This window comes from Ichthyophthirius multifiliis (assembly GCF_000220395.1).
Source record: "Ichthyophthirius multifiliis unplaced genomic scaffold scaff_1120509250848, whole genome shotgun sequence".
Classification (NCBI taxonomy): domain Eukaryota; phylum Ciliophora; class Oligohymenophorea; order Hymenostomatida; genus Ichthyophthirius; species Ichthyophthirius multifiliis.
Window position 1 is genome coordinate 83,872 of NW_004086441.1, and position 17,831 is coordinate 101,702.

The 17,831-nt window shown below is 16.2% G+C and overlaps 4 protein-coding genes across 4 annotated transcripts in view, besides 30 other annotated features; 2 read left to right on the forward strand and 2 right to left on the reverse strand. All coding sequences in view use genetic code 6, as the record gives it.

Annotated features, from left to right (window-relative positions):
• Window positions 1-518, reverse strand: part of IMG5_101280 (hypothetical protein) — a gene marked incomplete at both ends in the record, with an annotated part of 924 nt that extends 406 nt beyond the window's left edge. Inside the window, one exon of the mRNA XM_004035262.1 lies at window positions 44-518. Within this exon, the coding sequence (XP_004035310.1) occupies window positions 44-518 (475 nt within the window). The remainder of the gene's footprint in view (window positions 1-43) is intronic.
• A 561-nt stretch (window positions 519-1,079) lies between these two features.
• Window positions 1,080-1,135: a microsatellite.
• A 1,739-nt stretch (window positions 1,136-2,874) lies between these two features.
• Window positions 2,875-2,942: a microsatellite.
• Window positions 2,878-2,940: a microsatellite.
• A 213-nt stretch (window positions 2,943-3,155) lies between the features above and the next one.
• IMG5_101390 (leucine rich repeat protein) lies at window positions 3,156-4,546 on the forward strand (the record flags this gene model as incomplete). Its single annotated transcript, XM_004035263.1, has 4 exons — window positions 3,156-3,470; window positions 3,524-3,613; window positions 3,768-4,131; window positions 4,201-4,546. Coding segments are annotated over 4 exons (1,115 nt in total), but the record flags the coding sequence as incomplete, so codon positions are not given.
• Window positions 3,617-3,690: a microsatellite.
• Window positions 3,670-3,738: a microsatellite.
• Window positions 3,686-3,766: a microsatellite.
• Window positions 3,704-3,759: a microsatellite.
• Window positions 4,547-4,548: 2 nt separating the features above from the next.
• Window positions 4,549-4,598: a microsatellite.
• Window positions 4,586-4,659: a microsatellite.
• Window positions 4,660-4,876: 217 nt separating this feature from the next.
• Window positions 4,877-4,959: a microsatellite.
• Window positions 4,880-4,980: a microsatellite.
• Window positions 4,932-4,992: a microsatellite.
• Window positions 4,993-6,181: 1,189 nt separating this feature from the next.
• Window positions 6,182-6,227: a microsatellite.
• Window positions 6,228-6,531: 304 nt separating this feature from the next.
• Window positions 6,532-6,575: a microsatellite.
• Window positions 6,576-7,341: 766 nt separating this feature from the next.
• On the forward strand, window positions 7,342-8,846 carry IMG5_101400 (hypothetical protein; the record flags this gene model as incomplete). The annotated part of the gene is made up of 1 exon (XM_004035264.1): window positions 7,342-8,846. The coding sequence occupies one exon, from the start codon at window positions 7,342-7,344 to the stop codon at window positions 8,677-8,679; it is 1,338 nt and encodes a 445-aa protein (XP_004035312.1). The 3' UTR covers window positions 8,680-8,846.
• Window positions 8,749-8,794: a microsatellite.
• Window positions 8,847-8,855: 9 nt separating the features above from the next.
• Window positions 8,856-8,888: a microsatellite.
• A 1,274-nt stretch (window positions 8,889-10,162) lies between these two features.
• Window positions 10,163-10,231: a microsatellite.
• Window positions 10,163-10,242: a microsatellite.
• Window positions 10,169-10,252: a microsatellite.
• A 25-nt stretch (window positions 10,253-10,277) lies between these two features.
• Window positions 10,278-10,322: a microsatellite.
• Window position 10,323: 1 nt separating this feature from the next.
• Window positions 10,324-10,400: a microsatellite.
• Window positions 10,332-10,398: a microsatellite.
• Window positions 10,401-10,423: 23 nt separating the features above from the next.
• Window positions 10,424-10,465: a microsatellite.
• A 280-nt stretch (window positions 10,466-10,745) lies between these two features.
• Window positions 10,746-10,799: a microsatellite.
• Window positions 10,800-10,853: 54 nt separating this feature from the next.
• Window positions 10,854-10,900: a microsatellite.
• A 234-nt stretch (window positions 10,901-11,134) lies between these two features.
• Window positions 11,135-11,188: a microsatellite.
• Window positions 11,170-11,217: a microsatellite.
• Window positions 11,218-11,492: 275 nt separating this feature from the next.
• Window positions 11,493-11,538: a microsatellite.
• A 1,564-nt stretch (window positions 11,539-13,102) lies between these two features.
• IMG5_101410 (hypothetical protein) lies at window positions 13,103-16,241 on the reverse strand (the record flags this gene model as incomplete). Its single annotated transcript, XM_004035265.1, has 4 exons — window positions 13,103-13,728; window positions 13,987-15,418; window positions 15,598-15,920; window positions 15,971-16,241. The coding sequence occupies 4 exons, from the start codon at window positions 16,239-16,241 to the stop codon at window positions 13,103-13,105; spliced, it is 2,652 nt and encodes an 883-aa protein (XP_004035313.1).
• Window positions 15,450-15,555: a microsatellite.
• A 950-nt stretch (window positions 16,242-17,191) lies between the features above and the next one.
• Window positions 17,192-17,225: a microsatellite.
• The last annotated feature ends 606 nt before the right edge of the window (window positions 17,226-17,831 follow it).

Below are 17,831 nucleotides of genomic sequence, written 5' to 3' on the forward strand. Positions count from 1 at the left end.
TTACAGAACTCAGGTATATCTCCAAATAAGCTACTTAATGTACAAAGCAGCACTGACTACATATGTAGTTTTCTTTAAGGCCCTTTAACAAATATAGATTTAGTATTACATTCTTATTATTCCGGGAATTTACAATTAGAAATCTAGAAAAGATTTCTGATTTAATTAATACATTCTTCAGGTTTTCCCTACCCGATAATATTTCTATTAATAATAGCATCGAATTTATTATATCCAGCATTAAAACAAGCCGTAAAGGAAGCACCATCTTTTACTTCTGAATCTAAAATTTCTTATCTGGATACATCCTGCCCTAATAATTATGAGGCAGTTTTCAATGTAAAATTAAACTATTGATTTTCCCATTTAGGTATTTTTAAAGTGAAATATTCTTCCTGTTTTTCATTTGAAATTTCATCCGCTGCGAATGTAATTTAAGTAGAAGCATCTCCAATATCAATCGTTGTTGCAGTATTAGTATTAGATGCAGTTGAATCTAACAAAATATTCTTTAACATATAATTTACAGCCACCCATAAGAATATGCCTTCTTCTATCCAGTAATTACCCTAGAGCAATCATCTCCTAAAAACTAAAAACCTGATTTATTACAAAGAAACCTTATTCTGTCTATAATTGCAAATTATTGTGTTTTTGCTATTCTTCTCATACCAGCAGTGGCCCCGACTAATAATAAAGTAGAAGTGTGTTTATCTTCAGGAATTACTGTCTTAATTTTATAAAAAAAGGGGTTGAATATTTCATCTAAATTACTTAGATTTATAAAGTGTTTGGATATAGGGTTTTCTACTTTTTCCGATAATATTTACATGAAATCTTATTAGGGGAGGGTACTAAAATTTCTACAAGCCCATTAGTACACGTAATATCGGGTACCGGAAGAACCACAATCGAATACTATTCCGTAACATTTTTTAGAATTTTGGTGTTTATGTTTTTTAGATAAAAAACTAATGTTTTATGTTTTTAGGTTAGGATATATAATTATTAAATTGAGGGCTATTATTAATAAAATTTGGACATTTATTTTTTATATTAATAGTGAAAATTATATTTTTTTTTATATATTGTAGTTTTTTTTTTTATCGTTTTAAATATTTATTTTTTTTGTTATGAATTTTTTTTTATAAAAAATCATTTATTTTACTAACTTTAATATTTATTAAATAGTTTAAAAATAATAAATTTATTTTATTTTATAAAATAAATAAAACGGATATTATGATTGTCAGATTTTCTTCATTATATTAAACAATTTTTTTTAAGAGAATAAAATTTTAATTTTTATCAATAAAAACAAATAATTATGTATAAAATTAAAAACTAGATTTTATAATTATAAATTTATAGAATAATTAATATAATTTATATATAAATAAATTATATCTAATTATAATATTAGTATTTACAAAATAAACATATTTAATAAATATTATTTTATTTAAAAATATGAAATTTATTTTTTATATTTTCGTTTTTTGAAATATAAACATATTAAATTTTATTTTTAGTTTTTAATATAAGAAACTATTGAAATTAGAAATATTATATTTTTTATTAAATTAAATAAAATTAAAATTTATTACTAACTATTTATTATTATTTATAAATTAACTTCAAATATATAAATTTTCATATAAAAATTTATACATATTTTTTTTAAACAAAAATTAAATATGTTCATTTAATATTAAATAAAAATAAAAATATAATAAAATGAAATCAACATTGTATTTGACTTTAATACTAATATATTAATAATTAATTAAAAGTATTCACGGTTACAAATCAATAAATATTTGCAAATATTTTCTTTCTATTTTAATTAATATCGTATATTCAATAAATTAAAATATACTAAATAATAATAAGATGTCCTTAGAATTATATAGAAAATTTATTTATATAATATTATGAAATAAGAAATAATATAATTTTATATAATTCATTTATATTATTTAATTTATTATAATACTTATATTTTTTATTAATATTTTTTTAAATTTAAAAAATATAATAAATATAAATATTTTAATTTAATTTTTTGTATTTAATCTATAATTAAAATATAACTTATAAAAATTTAAAAAATACGTATAATAATTTCTATATATTAATTATAATTATTAAGTCTTATAATTATAATAAAAATTTATTAAGACTGAACTATTTCATATTTTTTTTTATTTTCATTCTTTTTTTTTGTTAACCTAATAATTAAAATATTAATTTTAAAATACTTCATGATTATAATATAATATGATAACTATAATTAAATATAAAACAAAATACATTTATAATTACAAATGATATTAATCTTTAATTAAAAAACTAAATAAATAAAGAAATTATATAATATCACAACTTCGACCATTATAAATACTTATTTTGCACGAATTAAATCTTACATTAATTTTTAATCATCAAAACTTTAAGAAATATTTCATAAAAATATATTATATTATCCAAATTTTAGTATATAGTTTATAAATCATCAATTAATAATAATACCAGATAATATTTTAAAGAAGCGAACAAATAAAAAAACTTCCTTTTGAATACGATTTTTTATTAAAAAAACAACATATGTGAATTTATATTGATGATATTTGCATATATACTTAACAGATAAAATATGAGTTTTACAAATTAGGATATTAAATTTGAGAAAAAATAAACTCAAAAATATATTAAATATAAAAAAGTAAATTTATTAAAAATATATGACATATAATAATAATAAAAAACAAAAGAAGAAAAATAAAATAAAAAAATTATGATAAAAGAACATTATTACAAAAATAATAAAATTTTTAATTATAATACTTTTTTTTTAAAAAAAATAAAACATTTTATATATATATAAATATGTATAAATATATATATATATATATATATTAATATATATAAATACATATATAAAAAAAATTATTATATTTAAATTATATTATATATATATTTATTTATTATATTAATAAAATATAAATAAATAATATTTTCGTATAAATGGATTATGTATTTAATAATCTTTTATCAAGAAGTAATCCTTAATTAATTAATCAAATAGGAAATCCATGGGAAGTAATTCCTATAAAAAACAGAAAATAAGCTAAAGATACTACTGAAATTCATTTAGCAAATAAAGGAATTTAATAATTAATAGAATTAGATAAATTTCCTAATTTAGAAGTTTTATGGTTAAATAATAATAAAGTAAAAAAATAAAAAAAATAAAAATAAAATATTAAAATAGTTAGAAAAAATATAAGGTTTAGATTGTAATTTTAGAATAAAGCATTTATATTTATAAAATAATAAATTAAAAACATTAATCGGAAGTATAAAGTATTTAAAACATTTAGAAACTTTACTTTTATACAATAACGAATTAAGAGATTTAGATTTAAATTTATAAACTTTAGCAGATTTAACAAATTTAAAATAATTAGGTTAATATAAAAATAAGAATATAAATAAATAAATATATAATTTATTCAAATAGATTTATTTGATAATCCTTTATCTGAAGAACCTAATTATAGACTTAGAGTTATATATGCATTACCATGGGTAAAAATATTAGATAGACATTGTAATATATATATATATATATATATATATATATATATATATATATATATATATATATATATATATATATATATATATTTCTATTTATATCTATTATTTTATATTTTATTATTATTTTTTTTATATTTCTAATTTTATTATTTTATAAATTTTAGATGTCTCATTTGCTGAAAATAAAAAGCTAAATAATTGATGGAAAAGGATTTATAATTTGCTAAGAAAAAAAAGAATTAGAAGTTAAAGTTAAAATTCCTCCCTCTGGCTAATTTTCCTAAGGAGAAAAAGATTTATATATAGAAGTTAATAATATAAAGAAAATGTAGAAAGAATAAATTGAAAAAGAAAAATAAGCTGAAATTTTATTAAAAACAGGGAAATTAATTGTACACAATCCTAATAAATTACCAATGACAAAAGAAGAAGAAGAAATGTAAAAAAGAAAAAAAGAACAACCCTTTAGTCTAATTTCAGAATGGGATAAAAACCTTTTAATTCCTTTATTTAAATAATATGATAAAGGCATTACTTTTTTTAAAATAAAATACATATAAATAATTATTTATTTATTTTTTTTATAAAAAAAAAAAGATAAAAAAGGAGTGATTTCTATAGAAAAATTAAATGAAATTTATGATCATTTAATTGAAGATTAATTATTTATTGGAAAAGTGCCTTCTTGCTCAAAAGAAGATTTTTTTATATTGATTTAAGGTGATAATTATTAATAATAAAATGAAAATTAACCTTAGACTATTTAATGGGATGATTTTAAATTTAATTTAAATAAAATTTTCTGGATAAAACCAGATTATCTAACTACTAAAAAAAAAATTAAAGAATTATATTATATAGCTAATAAAAAAGGAAATAAAGAAGATTTATATAAAGCCATTAAATTAGAAAGTGCTTTAGAATAAGAACATAATAATTAATAGTAAATATTATATAAAATAAAAATATTAATAAATATAAAATATAATATATAATTATTATTATATATATATTTTTTTTATATTAATTATATATATTATATAATTAAATATATTAGATTTTTGTAATATACTAACATTAATAATAATACCTACTCATTTAAAAATAATAGAATTGATGTTTTTGATTTCAGTAAGTTTACATTTAAAAAGAATTTTACTGTTTCAAAAAAATATGTTCTATGACAACATATATACATAATATATGTTTAGTCTTAATATTTTTATATAAAAGTTGTATTTTTTTTACATATATTATTGTTTTAATTGATTAATATATATATATATATTTATAAATATATATATATATTTATAAATATATTTATTTAAAAATATATAAGTATTTAAATATATATATAAATTTTTATATAAATATATAAACTTAAATATATTTATACTTTTTCACTTTTTTTTTAAATAACCAAAAATATTTTAATAGTAAAAAACAATTTTAAAATAAACAAAAGTAAAACAAATTTTAATATAAACAGAATTGAAAAAAAATTAGCCTGTTATTTTTATTTTTTTTCTTTAATATGTATTTTATCCTAAATTAAATAATTATATATCATTATTATTCATATATAAAATCATTATCATCATCATCATTAAATTATTTTGACTTTTATTTATTTTCAAAATGTTCTTATATATTTTCTTCATCATAAATATAATTAATTTCGAAGAATTCGATTTTGTTATCTTCATTAAATTAAAATCTTTAAAGAATCTAAAACTATGATTTATTTTTATAATCATTAATTTAACTTTATATATATTTTTAGAACTATTTTTTCACAATATATTTCATTTGTAAATATGCTAAACTCTAAAATTTATTTCTATAATCTAATCTAGTTGATACAGCTTTAAATTCGTTTAAATCGCAAATATTATACTCATCCTTTATTTTATATAATTGATTTATATTTTTTTCTGTTGCTTCGATTCCTATATATAATTTTTTATATATTTACTTATATAAGTTTATTAATAAATACCCATTATAAATTTAGCATTATCGCTTTTTTAATCATTTTCAATCTATAAAGTAAAAATGTCCCATATATATTTTATTGGGTTAATTTATTTATTAATTTTATGAGTTCTTATTTTTATTTTTATTTTTAAGTTTCGACATGTATTGCATAAACTCTTTTCATTTATAAGTTTTGCTTATAAATTTAACCTTAATTAAAATAATCTCCTATATATATTTAATAAGATGAGAAAAAAAAAGCATTGGCAACAAATGCATAACAAAATTTTTTAATCATATTATTTATTTTTATTTAAAATAAAATATAAAATAAAAAAAAAAAATTAAATATCTTTTTTAAGAAATTAAAATATGAATAAAATAAAAATATAAAATATTTTTATATAATTTCTCATAAATTCTATACTCATTAAAAAAATAATTAGAAAGTATTTCTTTTTATTTAATTTTTATATTATATTTATTTTTTTTAAATAAATTAATATCTATATTAATTTTTTTAAAACTATTTAATAAAATATATAATTAAAAAATATTATTTTATTTAAATAAAAAAATGGTAAAATATAATTTTTTTGTTAAAAATTAAAATATTTATTAAAAAAATATAAAAATTTTTAAAAAAAAGAATTGACTTGAATTATAGTTTTTATAGATATAAGTATTAAAAAGTTGAATTTTAAAATAAATATACAAATTATAATAAATAAAAAAAAAGTATAAAAGTCCATAAATTAGTTTATATAATTATAGTTAGAAAAATTAAAATATAAATTTATTTTTTATAATATTTCAATAATTAATTCTCATATTAAAAAATTAATAGAGTTTTTTCGTTTCTTATAAAAATAATTTTAAAAAAGCTTAAACTAAATGTATTAAATTATATTATAATTTATTTTGTTAACATAATTAAATAATTTATATAAAATATATATATTATATATATATATATTTATATATATATATATATAATTAAATTAAATTTACTTTAAAAATATTATAAAAATAATTTATTACTAAAAATTTCTTATCTATTATCAAGTAAATTTTACAATATATTTATAATAATAAAAAATTAAAACAAATTTAATATTTTAATCTTTTTTTTTTATATAATATTTATTAAACATCTTTTGAAAGTTAAATTAATTTTTTATATTTATTTATTATTTTTTAAAAATATAATAATAAGCTAATAAATATTAAATTATAAACTTGTTATATAAAATTTATTTTTATTTTATTTGAAATTTTTTTATTAGTATATAATTATATGTTTAAAAAAAATTCAAATAATATAAATTATTTTTTTTCTTTTATTTTTTTTAAAAAAACACATAATTATTTAAATTTTATTTAATAAAATTATTTAAAGAAGCGAAATAAATTTATCATATTATACATTATTGATTTATTTTTTAATTATTTAATGAATAAAAATAAAATCTAGAAAAAATATTTGACTATAAAATTATTTTTATACTTCTATAGTTTAATTTCTTTATGTAAATAATACTTTTATTTTTAAATTAAAAATAAATAAAGTAAAAAACATTATAAAATATTTTAGAAAAAAAAAGCACGAGAGAAAATTAATTACTTTTAAAAAATAAAAAACATAAATAAATCAAAATTTAAATAGTGTTATAATTTAAAATTATATCTATCTTTTAATTAATTTTTATTTTTAAATATATATAAATTAATTAAAAATAAAACTATTTAAAAAAAAATATAATGAAAGCCTCATAGATATTAATAATATTTTTAATTCTTTCTATAAACTCTCTTATAGCTAATTCAAAGATAAAATCTCACAACCCAAGTCATTTCCTAACCAAATACAATAAAAAAATCTAATAAAAATAATCAGAATCTTAAGATAAATGTTATGGAATAGTATTCGATTGTGGTTCTTCTGGTACCCGTTATTACGTATATTAATGGGAATGTAGATCTGAAAGTTCTCTCCCTTAATTAGATTTCAGCCAAATTTTATCTGAAAAAGTAAATAATCCCATCGCAAAACACTATACTAATCCTTAGGCTTTAGATAGTATTTTCAACCCCTTTTTCAATAAAATAAAGTCAATAATTCCTGAAGATAAACACTCTTCGACTTTATTAATGCTTGGTGCAACTGCTGGTATGAGATTAATTACCAAAATGTAATAATTTGTAATAATAGATAGAATCAGAACTCTTTTTAGAAATTCAGGATTTTTATTCTTAGGAGATGATCGTTCTAGAGTTATTAATGGAGAAGAAGAAGCTGTTTTCTTATGGGTAGCAGTAAACTATATGCTAAAAAACATTTCCTTAGAATCCGATGTAGATAACCCTGAAACAGTCACCACAATAGATATTGGAGGTGCTTCTACATAAATTGCATTCTCAGACATTATCGATAATTAAGAAGCGGAGGAATTCTATACTTTACAAGTACCTTAGTTACCTGAATAAAAATTCAATTTTACACTTAAAGGAGCTTCCGAATTACTAGGAATGGATGTTTCTAGATATGAAATCTTATAATCTGAAGTAAAGGCAGATAATATTTCCTATGCTTCCTGTTTTAATTAAGGATTTGAAAATAATGATACTAGATTAGGAAAAATTGTCAAAGGTTAAGGAAATCCAGAAAACTGTATTAATAAAATCAGAAATCTTTTCTAAATATCAAATTGCAGTTACCCTGATGAAAAAAATTGTAGTGCTAAATCAATTTTCATCAAAGGACCTTAAGGAAAAACTACATATGCAGTAAGTGCTGCTTTGTATGCTAAATTAGCTTACTTTGGAGATGTCCCTGAATTTAATCCACATGATTTAAGAAATGCAGCAATTGAGTTTTGTAAATAAAAACATTAAGATGTAGTGGCTAAGGAACCTAAAAATAAGTTTATTGATATTAAGTGTTATTAAGGACTTTATGCTTCTACTTTACTTATTGATGGTTATGGAGTTGGCGATATGCAAATTTAATCGCCTTCTGAAATTTAAACTTAAGAACCTACTTGGGCTTTAGGTTTATTGTTATTTGAACTATCTAAAAGAAATAGTGATAGTAGATGATGAACTTAATGATATCTATCTTCTTTTAATTTTATAGAAATAAAAATTATTTTAAGTTTAAATTTATATTTATATTTATCAATAAATATTATATATATATATAAAATATTTATTTTAAAATATAATTATAAATATTTTTAAACATTTTTTACAAATATGAAATTAATATATATATATATATATAATTATTTTTTATATATATTTATTTTACAATCATAACTAAAAATTATCAATACTAAAAAATTAAACTAAATATTATTTCTTTATTACAATTATTAATACTTTATAAAATATTAAAATACTTAGAAATTAAAAAAAATACAATTCGATAATGACCACAAAAAAAGATGATATTTCTTATATCATTTAAGAATAAACATAAAAAATAAAAATGCAATAAATAATTTCTTAAATAAAAAAGCTAAATTCAATAAATATCAATTACTTAAAAAAAAAAAAACACAACATAGATATTAATTGAATATATATTTGAATATAAAAAATTAAAAATGAAAAAAAGTTTAATAACAAATATATCTTTCCAAAACCTAAATAAATGATAAAGAATCCCCTTTATAAAGCTCTTATCAAATAAACACTAAATAAAAAAGCTTAAATAGTGCATTGAAATGATAATAATCCTTACGATTATAAAATTCGATCAGATGCACATTCGGAGGGTACAATCTTAATCGATATCTATAAAAAAGATGCTATATAAGTCTGAAATTCGATATTGCAAATTTACTTATTGACAGCAATGGAATAGATTTAGTAAAAATTCTAGAGAATACAAATAAATACGGATAATTTTTCATTTGTATATATTTAGACTAATAAAAATTTAATAATTAGTCCAAAAACTTTTTATATATCGGATATTTCAGTTTATTTTTGAATATAAAAGATGATAAAAAATTTCTTTATTTATTCAATATAATGTATATATAAAAATTCTTTAACCAAAAATTCACTTATTCAAGTTTTTCTTTAAGACAATATAACTAAAAAATATAGTCTATATACAAAAGATTATTTTAATCGATTTACCAATAAAAAATTCACTCAAGTATAATTTAATAAACGTAGCTTGAGAAGGATTTAATTAAGATAATTAATTTAAAGACAATTTTGCTTTTGAACTTATTGCATAGAAAAAGCAAAGAGAAAAAGTTTAAAATTCTTAACAAAATCACTAAAAAATAATTGTTTATAAAGATGGTTACAAAAAAAAATGAATCTATTAAATATAAATAAAAAAATAAAAAATAAGAAATGAAATAATTGAAAAAATTATAGTATAATAATTAAATAGTGGTAGGGTAAATAGGCTAAAAAGGAAAAATATGTAAGTACAGTAAATACATTTATCATAAATTTTTATTTATTATTTAATAATAAAGAAAATATTATACATTTATATGTTTGTTATAAAAAATATATTAAATTTATAATACTTTTGTATTAACATATAATATCCTTTAATAACAATAAAAAAATAAGATAAATAAAACTAAATAAAAAATAAAAATAAAAATAAAAATAAAAATAAGATAAATAAAACTAAATAAAATAAAATATTCAAAAATATTTATTTCTAATAAAATATATAATTATTAATAAAAAAATTATTATTATAAAATGATATTTTAATATATGTATATATCTATATATATATATATATATTTATATATGTATATATTTAATATTTATATATATTTTTTTTTATGATTTTTTAAACATGTATTTTTTTATTATTAATAATTATTTATTTATATTTAAAATTTTATATAAAAAACATATAAATTATTAATAATAAATTACTTTTTATAAAGTTTTAAATTATTATATATATTTTACTTATTTTCATATCTTTTAAAAAAATATATCTTTATTTTTAAAAATTTTTTAATTTCATAAACTATTATTTTATGAATAAAAAAAATTGAAAATACATATAAATATACATAAAACATACTAAATATATTACAATCAATTTAAATATAAAAAATTCATTCATAATTATCATCACTATCTTCTTATACTTTTATTAATTGGAAATATACTATTATTATTATTATTATTATTACTATTATTATTATTATTATTAATTATTTTATGGTTTTATTCTTAATAAAAATATTCTAATGAAGGATCAGTTTTTCTTATAATAATTTTATTTTATTTAATTCTTTTTATTTGTTTATTTCGTTTTCTATTTTTTTTATTATAAAATAAATAAAATTACTTTTTCATATGAAACACTTATAGCTAAATGTTTATTTTTTTATTTATTTCATTATATATACTCTTGTATTATTATATATAATTTTTGTCAATAAATGCTTCATTATTTTTTATTTATGATAAATTATTTATTTCTTCATTACTAATTTTATTTCTGTCATTATTTATTGTTTATATTGCCTATCTATTATTTTTAATATCAATATTTTTAATTTATATATATATTAATCCATATAATATAATATTAACATATATATATATTTTAAATTAATGCATATATATTTTTTTAAAAAAATGCCTTATTTCTATTAATGATATATTATCTTTCTATGAATATATTGCTTATAAACTTGCTTATTTCAATATATCTTGTGTATATTTTATCATATATTCATTTAATTTTCCTGATACATTCGAAGTATAATCTACTTAATAGCTTTTTAATATTCTTTCTATTATTTATTAGCCGCTAGACATAAAATTTATTTATATTACTTTTTCAATTTTTTTGAAAAGTAAATTGTATATTTTTTTACTTTTTTTAAAATTGTTTTTAATGAAAAAAAATAAAATATATTAATATTTATAATATAAAATAAATAAATATTTATATTAAAAGTTAAAAAAAATATTATTATAAAAAAACATATACTCAATAAATTTATATCTTTTAAATTTTTAATAATGAATTTATTTTAATTTTCTTAAAAAGAGAAAAACATAAATATATATAATAAAATATTGAATTAAATAATAAGTATAATTTATTAAAAAATTAAATAATAAACTACATAATAGAATATATATTAATAATTTAAAATTAACAAGATATAAATTTTTAATTACTTTTTTTATTTTCTAAAATAATAGTTATTTTATTTTTAATAATATATCTATTATTCTCCCTAAAAATAATATTAATAATATGATTAAAAGAAATATTTAAAGCAAAACAATTCTTAAAAAAATGTTAGTTTTTATAACACATACATAAATTTTAATAAGAATCGTATTTAATGAAAGTTACTTGATAAATTTGAATATAAAAAAGTAAGAAATAAACATTCCTTATATCATAATAAATTAAATTCTTAAAACCTATATTTTATAAAAGATATAAAATTTAATTAAAGATTATCTAAATAATTTAAAAATTCTTTTTCTTTGTAAAAATATATTCATAAAACAAAGAAAAAATATTAATTTAGAGAAAAAATTCAAATTTTAAATATATATAGAATAGGGATAAAAAATAAATATTTATTTATTATTTTTTAAAAAAGTTATTAGTTTTAAATAAATTCAATAAAAAAATAATAAAATAAGATTAATTGGATTAATATTACCTTATATTAATTTATAAAAAACAAGATCTTAAATTAATTTTTATATTTTAATTAAAATATCTATTTATATATATATATCTAAACTTTTTAAAACAATAAATAATACATTTATATAAAAAAATATATATTTAAAGCTTATTTACAAATAATAAATTAATAAAATATGATATTTTTTCAATTTTTCTATAAAAAACTAATTAAATTTGCCTTAGAATACTTTAATTTTTAATTAGCATTAATTAAAATTTACTATATAGTACTTTTATTATGAATAATAGGTAGTAAATTATTCTAAATATCCAATGAATCCTAATAACCTGAAAGATATTATTTCTATTAAGCATAATCTATAATATTATTATTTTTTAAACTTTTAATACTATTCTAGCTATTAAAGCGACTTTCTGATTAAAATTAATTCATATTTTTGGTGTTTTTTGTATGCATTTTTTTTTTTTTTTAATGATAAATATCTTCTAAACCTCCTCCATTATTATTTTCGAGTTTTTTTTAAAGACTAATTGTTTATTTAGAAAAAAATTAATTACTTTAAGAATTCTTCATTATTTAATTTCGCCAATCTGGTGATAAAAAAAGGATATTTTTTATAAGTTCGTCATTTTTTTTTTTAACAGTCTATATTTCTTATTATTAATTATTACATTTATTTTAAATTTCTTCGTCTTAATTATATATTAATTAATTAATCTCTTCTATTTATTTTAGTTTTTTCCTAGTTTCCATTTATTTTAATGACATACCACCAATTTCACCATATAATTTAATTTATGATTATTCAGAATTTAAGTCTCGAGGCGAAAATTCATCTTTCATTAAAATTTTTTCATTTTCTTATTATTTTTTTGTATTTTTTTCTTAAAAATCTATATTTTCTTTTTTTTTTTCATTAAAAAATCAAAATTTCCAATAATTTTAAAATATTTATCCTTTTTTTCTCCTAAAATTTTCCATATTTTTATTCCATAGAGTATTTTTTTTTTCATTAAAGTCTCTTTTTCTACATTTATATTCCATAATATGGGTAAAGGATGACTTAATTTTAAACTTGCGACTAATTATAATCCATCAATCTTCCAAAACTTAACATAAGAATCCAAAGAACTACTAAATATACACTTCTTGCCTAAAAAAGTACTATCGATCCCTATAATAGAATCCTAATGTGCTTTAAATTATTATTATATATTCAAAAGATTATTCTATCGTTTAATTTTATACAGTTTTAATTTCTCGAACTAAGCCTAGTCTATTTGTACTTAAAAATCTTCGGTTAATGTCCTCTAAGGATTATAATTTTATTTCTAATTGACATGTTCTTTTTAAAAAAAATGATGAATTTTAAACAAATTCTGACAATCAATTATAAAAATATTCCCTTTATTAGTACAAGCATAAATAATACAATTTTGAAGTTTTTTTGATTCAATTGAAATTTCTGTTAAAATTTTTGTACAAAATTCCGAATTTTCATCAATTTTTAGTTCTTTATTTTCAAAAGAAGAAGAAGAAGACTTTTTTTTAGAAAATTTATGAGTAAATGGTGACTTTTATTTAAAAGAAGAATTTTTCTTAAAAGTCGAATTTTTAGTATTTTTCCGAGTTAAATTATCAGGACTTTCAGTATTTTTTAAAAATTTATTTTTTATTGAAGTTAATCGTTATAATTATCCCATTAAACTAATAAAACCAGAACTTTTATTTGAGTTTTCTTCTTCTTCTTTTTCTTTAAAAAACGATAAATAATCTAATAACTAAAACTAGATTTTTAATTCATTTTACTCAAATTTTAATAAGTAAATCTTTCCATTTGATGTACTTATAATAAGTATTTCAAATCTATTTATAAATTATAAACTACTTGGGCTTCCTTCTACTTATATACAAGATACGAGTTTACAATACTCATAATTAAAAATATAAATATTATTATTATGGAAATTACAGACTACAATTAAATTATGATAAACAGAGATTTCCAAAAGATGAATTTCCTTTTTATAGAAAACATTTAAAATTTACCTCTTAAACTCATTTTCATTTTAAATAAAAATCTTACCATCAAAGGAAGAGCTTATAAAAAGTTTATTTAAAAAATCAAATTTTAAACCCGAAATCTCCACAACACATCCAATTAAACTTTTCTCTTTTTTCCCATTTATAAAACTATGAATTTAAATATTCCCTTTTTAATCACTCAAAGCAAATTTCTGATATTACTCAAAACTTTAAAAACAACTAATTTCATCGTCTTAATTATCCAATAGTCCATTAAACTAATATTTTAGTTTACCACTATTAAGGCAAAAAAACCTCAAATCTTTTCTAGTACAGACTAAAATTTCTTCTTTTTCTAAATTAACTTCAACTTTAATTGGAAATACACAATTTTCTTATTATTATTATTTTATTCCATAATCAAAATATATAAAATTTAATCTGTTTCCTACTATACAAATCATATTTTCCTATTCAATATAAATAATGTCCTAAATAATACTCTTTTCCCCTAAATTAACGCTTTGTATACACTTTAAACTTCTCAAATCCCAAATTTTCACATACCCCAAATAGTCTCCACTAACAATCATAGGGCTTTTTTCAATAACCTAAACTGCAGTAACTACACTTTAATGTCCGATTAGATTACCTTATATATCATGGTCAAAATAGATTGGGTTTATCTTATGTACCAAAATATTATTACCAAATCCACAACTTAAAAGTACTTAAAAGGAGTAAAAATACACTAAATGATGGATTCCTGAATTATCAAGAGATATAATTTAAACCTAAATTTATTTATTAAAATCCCATATACTTATTTTTTTATCTAAAGAGGCAACTCCTATTAATTTTAAATGAATTATATCTATTATATCGATTATTTCTCCTTCTATAACTTTTTTATTATTATTTAATTAAAAACTTAAAACTTCTTTTTCTATATTCCATACATTTATATGATATAAAGAATCAGTAGTAATCCATATTTTGAAACTTTCTATATAAAATATCTTATTTTAGACAACATTTACTAATTTATGTATATCAAATATTTTACTAAACTTATAATCACCTCTACAATCCCAAAACTATAAACATAAATTTTATAAGCATGCACCAATCTTAATAAAATTTATAACAAAAAAAAACAAAATATATATAGATATATATAGATATATATATATATATAGATATATATATATAAAATATATATATAAAATAATATTTATATAAAATATATATATAAAATATATATATAAATCTTTTAAAAATATTAATAAAAGACAAATTATTTTTATACTCTTTATTCAATTTATGAATATGCAAAATAAAGGATTATATCGTTTTCTTTATTTTACTTAATAGGCACATTATGATCATATTTCATATTTAATTTATATAAACTAATATAACTACATAAATAATCTAAAATAAGTATTCTTTAAATATCTTATACATAAACACCTTTTGTAATACTATTATTATTATGTCGATATGAATCTGCTTTTAAAGAATTTAGGTTTAATCTTTTAATTCCTTCTTCTGTTTTTCCATATATAAGAGGAGGATTTATATCTATTTTTCGAATTTTTGAATTATTGTTATATTTTTTTTAAGGACAAACTTTTATTGTATCTATTTTATATACTGAAACATCTTTGTTTATAATATACTGTTTTTTTTTATTTTTGTTGTTGTTACTAAATATATATATATTTTTACTTCACAAATATAGTCAGTTAATTAATTAAAATTTATATGAGTAAATGAACTCTTGCTTGTTTCAGTTATTTTTTTGAATAAATCTATTATTGATATTATATAATAGAAAGTTTCTTCCTATTTGTGTTCTAAATTTGTCAATAATATGTAAATAAAATCTATTAAATCTACTTCCTTTGTTTATTTTTATTATTTATCTATTTCTTGTTTTATTAGTTCCATTTTTGGTTTGTCTATTAAATTTATTAGATAATCAATGTTTATTTATTCCATTAATGGAATTCCATTATCTCCTTTTAGGCTTATTATGTTTTATATTAATTAATTTATGTTTTCTTTATCGAATGTTATTTCTGAAATGTTTTTCATTTATATTTTTTTTTTATAATATAATATAATATTTTTTTTTTTCTCTCTTATAATGAAATATTTTTTTATTTTTTTTATATTTTTTTTTTTTGCTTAAAATATTATAAATGCAAAGTTTTTTTTTCTAATATTAATTATTTTATTTTTATTATTAATTATAAATAAAAAAATTGTATATAGTTTAAAATAGTTATAATTAAAATAATATATATTTATTTATCAAACAAAACAAAAAATGAATAATTAATCAGAAATTATTATAAAAACTTAATACATTTAATAAAAAAGCACCAATAATATTCCTTTAAAACTTTATTATACAAAAATATTTCCTAAATCTACAATTCCTATATGTTAAATAGCAATAGTTCATGGATTGGGTTAGTATTCAGAAATGTATTACGAATTTGCTTAATTTTTTGTAAAATAAAATTATTTAGTTCATTTAATAGATTTAAGAGGTTTTGGGTAAAAAAAAAATACTAAATTATAAATATAATTATTTTATAGATATTCAGGTGGTATTAAAGGTAATTCAAATTATGAAGAAATGATTTAAGATATAGAGTTATTATTATTATAAGTAAAAAGAGATTTACCATTATTTTTATGTGGACATTCACTTGGTGCAACTTTAATATTAAGTATTGGACAAAGAAATCCTTTGTTATAAATAAGTGGAATTATTTGTCTTGCTCCACTTTTAGATGAAAACGGGTATGGAAAAAAAAGTAATTTTTTTTAATATGGAGTAAGATTATTAGGGGAAATTATTGGGGTATTTATAAACGTATTATTTAATAATAAAATTTATTATAATATTTATTATTAATATTTTTTTTTTTTTGAATATAGTTTATTAGATTTAATTTTTTTTTTTTTTTTCCATTATAAAAAAAAAGGATATATTATATTCAAATTGGACTCTTTAATAAAATTTAAATAAAAAAAATTAATTAGTAGTGTAATAAATTTACATTTAAATGATCAAAAGTTTATTAAATGGGATAAAAATATTAAAATTAAATTCAGAAAAATTCAGTTATCCAATAATTATTTTATAAGGAAAAGAAGACTGTGTATGCAATATTGAAAATGCACAAAACTTCATATAATCAATAAAAAGTAATGATAAAACTTTACAAATTATATAAAATGGATCACATGAACTAATATAAGATGATGAAAATTAATATATATAAAGGTTAATTTTAAATTGGATTAAAATTAGAATTTAAAACCCAAAACCATTTTCTGAAGTGGAAATTTGTTTAAAAACTTATATAAATAAATCAGGAAAATTAAAAATTTTAAAAATAATTTTAGGCTTAATTTTAGCAAAAACTTTATCTAATATTAATTTGTATTTTTATTATTTTTTTATTTATATTATTTACTTAATAGACTATATAAAAATGGAAAACTTTATGAAAAAGTTACGAA